General features: G+C 45.0%; 1 protein-coding gene across 1 annotated transcript; it reads left to right on the forward strand.

Moving 5' to 3' along the window:
* Nucleotides 1-335: 335 nt before the first annotated feature.
* On the forward strand, nucleotides 336-6,387 carry CUNH11orf87 (chromosome unknown C11orf87 homolog). The gene has a single exon (XM_057368472.1). The coding sequence runs from the start codon at nucleotides 471-473 to the stop codon at nucleotides 945-947; it is 477 nt and encodes a 158-aa protein (XP_057224455.1). The 5' UTR covers nucleotides 336-470; the 3' UTR covers nucleotides 948-6,387.
* Nucleotides 6,388-8,975: the final 2,588 nt, after the last annotated feature.

Here is an 8,975-nt window from a genome sequence, read left to right on the forward strand (position 1 = left end):
GGCACCGGACCCGCTGGGCTCCGGCAGCCCGGAGCCGCCGCGGCGCGGGAATCTGGCACCCGGCCGCCGCTCCCTCGCTGCCTTTCCCGCGGCAACTAGTTGGGGCAGCGGCCGGGCAGCGCTGCCCGGGGTGCCGAGGGATTAGCGAAGTCGGAGCGGCGGCGCGGTGCCCCGTGGCTGTCCCGGCACCTTCCCGCCGCAGCCGCTCGGAGCGGGGCCGTGGCGGGGCGCAGGGCGGAGGCTGCCKCAGCCGGGTTTGGGGCGGGGGGAGCTGCACAGGGTGGGTGCCTCGGGGCGCTGATGTGTCCGGCTCCCTTTGCAGGCTGCTYGGGTACTTCAGAGCGAGCGGGAGGCTGAGCCGGCAGCATCCCGGGCATTTCCATCAAGCGCCCGCCAGCAGCCCGACACCGACTGAAATTTAGGCGTCTTCAGAGAAGGGAGGAAGATCCTCATCTTCCGTAGCCTCCTCAATGAGTGCCAAGCTCTCCAAAGAGTTGAGGCTRTCGCTGCCGCCTTGTCTTCTGAACAGGACATCTGCCACCTTAAATACCAGCAGCACCTGCATCACGCAAGTGGGTCAGCTCTTTCAGTCCTTCTCATCCACTGTGGTTTTAATTGTCCTGGTCACCCTCATCTTCTGCCTGATCCTCCTCTCCCTCACCACCTTCCACATCCACAAGAGGAAGATGAAGAAGCGGAAAATGCAAAAGGCTCAGGAGGAATATGAACGGGACCACTGTGCCCGCAGCAGCAATAGCAGCAGCCAGCACCCTGGGACAGTGGTGCAGGGAGAGGCACCCCAAGGAAGAGACAGCCGACTGGGAAGACCCCTCCAGGACTCGGAGATCCAACGCTCCTCTCCCTCAGCAGCCCCCAGCTCTCAGCAAGCACAGGCTTGTTTGGACACAGCTGGTGCGGGGCTCCTGCAGACGGTGATTTTATCATGATGCTTTGGGGGAGACCTCGCGAAGGCACTGGTTGGTGTTTGTAAATATCTGAGTGATTATTCTAGTCCCCGAAGAAGAAGAAGAAAAGATTGCTAATTCAAAGGAACGAACAAGCCCATGATCCAAGCGCATGACAGATCACATTGCGTTTCTCATTGACTGTGTGAGGAAAGGATGCATCTCCTTACTRGAGAAGGAGCTGCACACAGCTACTAAATATCGAATCATCAACCTACAGAAGAGGGTCAGGGGTAGGGGATCCCTTTTGCTGGGACATTATTACCCCGAGGACAGGGATGTTCCTGCTCTTGGGATTCCCTTTGCACCCTGTGTCATCATTGCATGGTGTGGGTTGGGGTGTGGGTGAGTGGTGTGGGGGGAAAAACAGAGCTGGTGGGTGCCTTGGGACCCCTTTGTCGTCTCGGAGCAGACTGGTGGTACACTGTCGTCTCTCCCTTTGTGCTGGGATCTAAGCCCCTGTTCCACCCCACTCACTATTTTCCAGGACTGGATATTGCTTTGTGTAGAAATGGCCACCCCTAGTTGGGCTTAACTGCAAGCACCCTCCAACCCCAGAGCCCCGCGCCCCAGCTGCAGCACTGAGTGACCCACGATCTGGGGGCTGGATCAGCTGTCTGCATAGAGTGGTGCCTCAACTTTCCTCTCCCATCAGCTGCCTTCATCTTGAAAAGCCCCCCTTTCCCCAGGCCATGAACCGTGATACCCAAACCCAGGACCGTTSTGTGTGGAAGGGAGAGGTAATGTGCAGTAATTTTCCTGTTCTCTCCCAGAGGASGTTGTCTTTGCACCTCCCGTTGGTCCTGAAACAGTCCAGTTCTGCACCAGGCACCTGGCACTGAACGCCTGTGTTTACAGCTTTGTCTCCCAGCAAGGAATCCTGCAGCAGTACAGATCTTGCTTCTACTTTTTCAGGCTGATATGTATTTCTAACCCTCCTAATCTTGTAGACAATTAGGGACAGACAACACTGAATTTTCTCCTGTTTCCTCTCTTGGGAAACAATCAATGCACTTGTGCAAAACAGTCACTCCTAGACCCTGGCATATATTTGTTTTAGAAGTGGTGTAGTTTATCCCTAGCAAGCACCGAGAGTTTTGTTGTCTCTGGATGGTGAGTGTGAGTGGCTGCTGCTCCTGTGTGTGTTGGAGGACACGGTGCCATTTACAGAAAATGCGTCTTTGCTTAGTGATTAAATCAATGACCATTACTTGAAGGTACCTTAACAGTGTGCCATATCCAAACTTCGGAACATCCWGTGTGGTATGGTGGCAGAGGCAGCCCTCTACTGTGCATACTAGCATCTGAAAATTCCAGCGAAGAAAAAGTGATCCCGAGGGATTTATTATATTTTTTGTCCCTTTCTGTTCCTCACTTGAAGTGATTTGAGGATATAGTAATAGTCTACAGTTTTTAATATTCTATATCCTTTGTATTTCTTCTCTGACATGCTCTGTCTCCCAGGGTGGCTGACCAGACAGATGGACCCAGACCCATGGACCRGGAGGTCTGGGGCAGTAATCTGTGAGTGAATGTCACTAACCAGTTTATAACTGGGAAAGAGTGCGGCAGAAGTCCTTTATAATCCTCTAACACCCCCAAAACGCAGAGATTTCAGGGCAGTATTTCTGTTACCCCAGTTTTAGCGCTTTCTGATCTTTCGTGACGGGAAATTGCTGTTAGGTTTGGATTCGTGCCTCCAGCGTTTTAGGCGCTGTACCGGGGAGCCCAAGGAGCCGCTCCCCGCGTTGAGGTTAGTGTGGCGAACCACCGAGGGCTGTTTGCACATCGCCGTTTGACGGGGAGCCGCGGCTGGCTCTTGCTGCCAGCCGGTGCGATCGGCTGATAATGGGTACCTCGTTGTTGCTGGGCAAGGAAATTGGCTTTGTTTTGTTTCCCCTAATAAAGGATGCATGAACTTTTATGTTTAACCTCCTTATGCAACTGCGGCACAGTATTGCACCACAGGGAATAGATTTAGGACAATAAGGAGTGTTCAGTGAGCGGTAATTGAGCTTCCTGACCGCTGGTCTCCGCTAAACAGAGAGAGGTATTACTTTCCCCTTTATTTTGTGCCTTTAAACCGCCCCATCGCCCCCGCCCCCCCCCCTTCCCCCCCGAACAAACCAACAGTGTATCATTTCGAGTTTTATAAAAGCAATAAGATGTTCCAAATCATTCCAGTGCATTTCTGGTTGATGATTCCACTTCTTTAGTGTCTGAAGTCAGATACTCTTCCTTCTGCCTTATGCACTCAAGGCATGCAATAATTCCCCAGAAGTGTACTGCTTGTCACATCTCATTGCAGTTATAAAATTGCCCTATTTTTGAAGAAAAAGAGAAGGRTGGAGATATATATATCTTTATATATATATAATGGATATACAGGTATATGTCTTATTTATATAATCTCATGCCACTGAAAGTAGTTGCAAAAGTGTGAATAGAGTTAAAATGTTATGATGTAAAACTCTATCCACTGTTAATTAGCTTTGATTTAATATTTTAATATCTCTGTATTTATGTAAATCTGTGTAAATTATATGGTCTATCAGTAAAATTTCATACTGACTTTAATTTTTGCAGAACCGTGAGCTTCTTGTGGTGTCATTTAAGGTTTTTTATTTCCATAGTTAAACTAGACAAGATATGTGAAGTTGTAAATTCCTAATATCACGCAGGATTACTGCAATAGGGTTCATGCGTATTCTGAATACACAGCCCTATCTTGAGGTATTGCAAGCTTATGAGGTTTAATTGAACGGTCTCAGGAGATCTAGCTGATACAAGCAGGACACGTAAGTTTTCATTTTCATGAAACAATAAGCAATCTAGGGAATAGATGTGGATTTTTAAAACAGAATTTATGCTTGGAGGTTCTGTCAAATCAATTGCTTCAAAAGTCTACAGCTACAGCTAAACTTCTGCACTTAGCATTCAGTATTAATAAGGCTGATGTTTCTTTCCCCTCCCCCTMCTACTTAAATTAGAAAAGAGTAGAAAATCGTTCATATTTCTAAAGCATACATTTTCAGCTAAATGTGAAACCGCCCAAAGGGTTTTGAATATACATATTTTATGCAAGTATAATATCTATGTATCTGTATCCATATATTTAAATATTTTTGTGTAACCTTTTTTACAATATTTGATAGAGATGTGGGGTAAATGCTTGTACCATTCCTTAACACGAGCAAGGATTTTTACCCTCTCGATGCGGACATTCTTTTTCCTGTGAATTTGCACTGGTTTTGACAAGTAATGACGACGACTGGGCAGCTGAGTGCTGACTGATGGAAGCACAGACTGTCTTTCATTTTTTAAGGGGCACATCCTCCAGCTGGATTTCCCTGGTTCTGAATTGGAGCTGGTTGGCCACTAGCATCCTGCATGTGTRAGAATAAGAAGTACTGTGGTGCTCAATAGTTCCTGTCTGGTGCAGCTGTCATTCTGTGGAAGAAGCACAGCAGCAGTGACTCCTTTTGTAGAGTCTGGTGAGAACAGAGACGATGGGCAATGTGATGGTCATGGTGGGACTAGATTGGAGAAACAGTGATGCCTCATCCTGCACTCCTGTCCTCAGASCCTGCTGCTGCCCTGGGGATTCATCCAACTCCCGCTGGCATCAACAGGAGTGGCTTGCACTGACTGCCAAGGGACTGGGATCCCATCTGTAGTCCACACGGAGGGTGACAGCTTTCCACATCGCCACCACTGACCCTGTTGTGCTCCTGTCCCAGCAGCCTCCAAGGGGATGGAAACCACTGCCTCCCACGGGGGCTTGGTGCTTCAGCCTGGTGGCACTGGGGAACCCACACTGCTGCTGTTAGCTCTGACTATGGACTGAGGCATTTGGGTTTCTACATGGATCGTGGACAGGGAATGTCATTTCACTCAAATGTATCATTCCGGCATTTTTTTCTGTGTGGGTTTGTCTACTGCGAATGTAGTTTCCGATGAAATTTGCCGGGCTCTCCATCCAGATGTATTTTAACTTTTGATACATCTCTCTCAGATGTATATCTATAAACTTGTAGATATATATCTCAAAAGAAATGCTGGACAAAAAGCAAAGAACATAGACTTCACATTATTGACACAATTGTCCTATGACAAAAAAAGCTTTTTTTTTCTTTTATTTAAAACTAATTTTAGAGGCTGCATCTTTAATGTAAATTGCAAGTTACTCTGTGATTAATATTTTCCATAGCATTTCTGAGTAATTGCTGTCTTGTTTCTGGGAAGCTGTGTCAAGTGTCATGAAGCAACTGTGCTCTTTTCCTTCTGTTATGAATAGGAATGCAACTTCTATGTAGGGAGGAAAAAACAGGATTTGACTCTTTAGATAGGACTGAATTATTTTAAATCTCGTCATAGGACTTGGTTGCTTTTTTCCTTTCTTGTGGTTGTTATCTCTGCACGATCATGTTTTTTCTATGGGTACATTGAAACCCTACATTTTAATAAGAATCAAAGATATGAAGGTAAACATGACGAATTATGTAGGAAACATTATTTTTCCTCTTTTGTGTAAATATCAAAATTTATAATGACTTAGATACCATTTCATTACATTTCTCATCTCTATAAAATTTGGCATGRCACATACAACAACCTTTAATGGCACTTTCATTTATGTTAAAAGTTAGAACTACTTTTATCCAGGACTGACTTTCTCATCCCTTTCAGGTATTCAACATTTTTTCCCCTAAGCGAAGTTTTCCATCTGATTGCTAAATAAATTTCTAGTAGAACAGAGCCTCCTTCTGGTTTTAGTCTTTTACATGTTGTTTTCTGGTCAGAATCTAGCCAAACTCATTAGTGTAGAAAATGTGCAAAAACTGGATGGCGTATGAGCCTTGAGGAAAGAGGTGACTGGCAAGCAAAGAGGTGAAATGCCTGGTGATGTAATAGTTGGCTTTCTTGTTTGGAGTTGTGGAAGGGAAGTGTCCCCTTCCACTGGATGGACCTGGGTGAAGGGTGACCCATTCCAGCCACAGCGGAGACAGGTATCTATGCCCTTGCTGATACTGTTGCTTGAAAACGTCATTTTCTATATGACATAGATCTTATTTCTGTAAATTATATGTAATGTATTTCTTATTCAAGTCAAAGAGGTTTTCATTGCTTCATCAGTATTATATGTTCTCTGTGGATAATTAGAAGAATTAATTTTCCATCCCTTTTAACCCAATACCTCTACAAGCATCAATTTTGTATGAGTTAGGAAATAAATAAATATTTGGATCAGAACCCTGTCAGTAAAAATTGCCTTTATTTATATAATCTGGTGTTCCAGTTGGCTTCTCTTTGTTGTTTCCTTCCTTGAAATGGAGCAATATAATTGTTCATTTTTTACTTACTGAAGAGGACAAAGACTTTAAAGCAAATACTGCAAATACAGATGTACAAAGACGAAAAGTTTTCACACTGTACAGCAGGATGAAATAATGTAACTTTTTTTTGGTTGTTTCACAGCCATTTTTTGTCATCTGTTTTTCGTACAGCCTCCAATCAAGCACAATTTTTACTTAAAATCTTTTGAAAGAGCTTACATAAAACACATTGCTTTGCTTTTATGGTTTTACCTTTCTTTACTACAYAGCCAATGACAAAGTACAGATTAAAACTCTTCAAATGGTATCCTAGGGRATTATGAGTGCTGTAAACAAGGGGCAAGTATAGAAGGTTATAAAAAGAAAATTAGCTCTATAATACAATAAAAACAGGAAGGGCTGTGGGATGAATTTAGGATTCTAAAGGAGTGCCTTTATTTTGTTCCTGGCTCTGTCACTCATACATCGTGAGGCTCTCAGCTTCTAAGCTATTTATATAATAATGTAACATATCTATTAAAAAGACTTGGAACCTGCAAATGTACAGCCCTGAAATGAATAAATGAAGCATCATTTACATTAAAAAAATACTGATAGCATAATACAAATTAAAAGAGTCTTTRTACTGTAATCACCTGGCTTGGAGTRTTTCAAGTGCTTCCACTTGGAAGCTCGATCCAGGTGGCACACTGCACAGCTGGGAGACGGATGGMTGGGCAAGATGCTTGAACAGTCGCACCGAGAGGCTCAATTTAATTTTTAATTTGAAGTGCAATACTTATGTTAGAGACTGAAATGCTACAGTTTATTACTTAAACATTTTCATGACGAACTTTCTGCATACTATAGCAAAACTATACAAAAGCTGCAGAGAAAGCCACCAAAACCCTGAATGGGACCCTGGCTACACGGCTCACTGCCCGCTGATCAAATGTAAGATACAGAACAGCTCAGAGCTGGAGAGAAGGACACATTCACAAAGGGATCATGCTTAGCACCTTTGGGTGGGGACCGTCCCYCCAGAGCTATCAGCTGCCAGGCCAGCACAGACCCTCACACCAAAGGGTGATGAGGGGACAAGAGAGGCTTTGGGTGTCCCTGTGCCCAAAGGCAGAGAAACGCCCGTGCTCTGCTGTGCAAAGGAGCTCGGCTGTGCAGCCCTGCACCCCGGGACAAGCTGATCCAAACTCATGTGGACAGTCCAGGGGCTGTCATGGCCCAAAGACCCCCCCAAAGGGGTCCCCAGACCCTACAGTAGAGATGACGCAACAAATCCAGTGTTGCAAGGGACAGTGTCAAACCGAGCCCCCTGCAGGGGTGACCCGTGGGCGTTCCCAGCTGGCCCAAAATGTTTATTAATGCACTGGATTCTGTACTCTTTGGTGTGGTGGCGTGGCAGCAGCGGCGGGGACCCTCATCACCCAGACCACTGGATGGAGGGGAGCACCGAGACGTCGTTGGGACCCCCGGAAGGGTGATGTGTTTCCATCTAACCCCTGCCACCTTCTCCCTGTCCCCATGTCCCCCTCCCCCACCCCCCGCACACTTTCTATTTCTTTCTTTCTTCTCTCTTTCTTCTCTCTTTCTTTCTTCTCTCTTTCTTTCTCTTTGCCTCTTTTACTATCAAATAAAGTATATCAATTTTTTTGGCATCGACATTTTATCTCGTTTGGTTTGAATCTCGTTTTTGGGAATATTTTGAACCTTTCTTCGTTTGGTCTGCCTTTTTCACACACTTAGTTTCCTCTGCTTTTCTGTGATTAAATTGGATCGTAACAATGTATTATGGAGCAGAGCCAAGAAAACTAATGTTTATTTTACCATTTCATCACACATAGCACTTCTTTTCTCARTACAATAAGCAGCCTTGTAGGTTTTAAGCAGAGTGCTGACTAATGTAATGAGCATATAGKAAAAGACAATTCTTGGGAGCAAACCCATCACTAATGAAATTCATGACACAAGCTCCCTGAATTCAGTGGGGCCTTGATCATGCCCAAGAGGATACCTCTCTGCTGGCTGTCTATCCCTTGCCAGTGTCATCAAACTCTTGATTTAGTTTTTCTAGGTCACATGGATTTCTCCTGTCTTTTGACTCACCATCCACATGGTTAAGGATCATGTGGGATTACCTACACGTGACACACTCTTGCTCACTTTTCTTTAGCTTTTGTTGTGTCCTGCTCTCTGATTTTCCACTGGAGAGCCTGTCTGTCTGGTCTTTCCACTAGGGATAGACTATGTTGGCCAGGCTTGGCTCTTCCTCCCAGTGGGTGACCTCAGCCTATTTCTGRCATTAGGACATTCCTCATTGTAAGTGATCAGTAGGTTTGATTTGTGCAAATATTCTGTAGGACYTTGCTGTCAGCTAGGTCCAGCTTGTCACACATTTACCCACATCTCAACCACCCTGCAGCAAGACAGAAGTTTTTGAGAAAATGCTGGACCTCAAAATAGCCTAAGAAATAACAGCAYGATTCCCAGCATAGTCTACTGGCATTGGAACAGCATCACATTTCCTGATTAAGCTGCCAGTCCAGGACCACAGGCTGAAACTGCTGARAAATCATCATTCTTTCATATCAGGGGCACCACTGTAAGGGAAAACATCAGTTACTATAGAACGGAGACAAAATAAAAGAGAGGATATGATTGTGAGTATTATTATACAAAT

This window comes from Malurus melanocephalus, unplaced genomic scaffold (assembly GCF_030028575.1).
Source record: "Malurus melanocephalus ecotype Western Australia unplaced genomic scaffold, MMel_1.1 scaffold_93, whole genome shotgun sequence".
NCBI lineage: Eukaryota > Metazoa > Chordata > Aves > Passeriformes > Maluridae > Malurus > Malurus melanocephalus.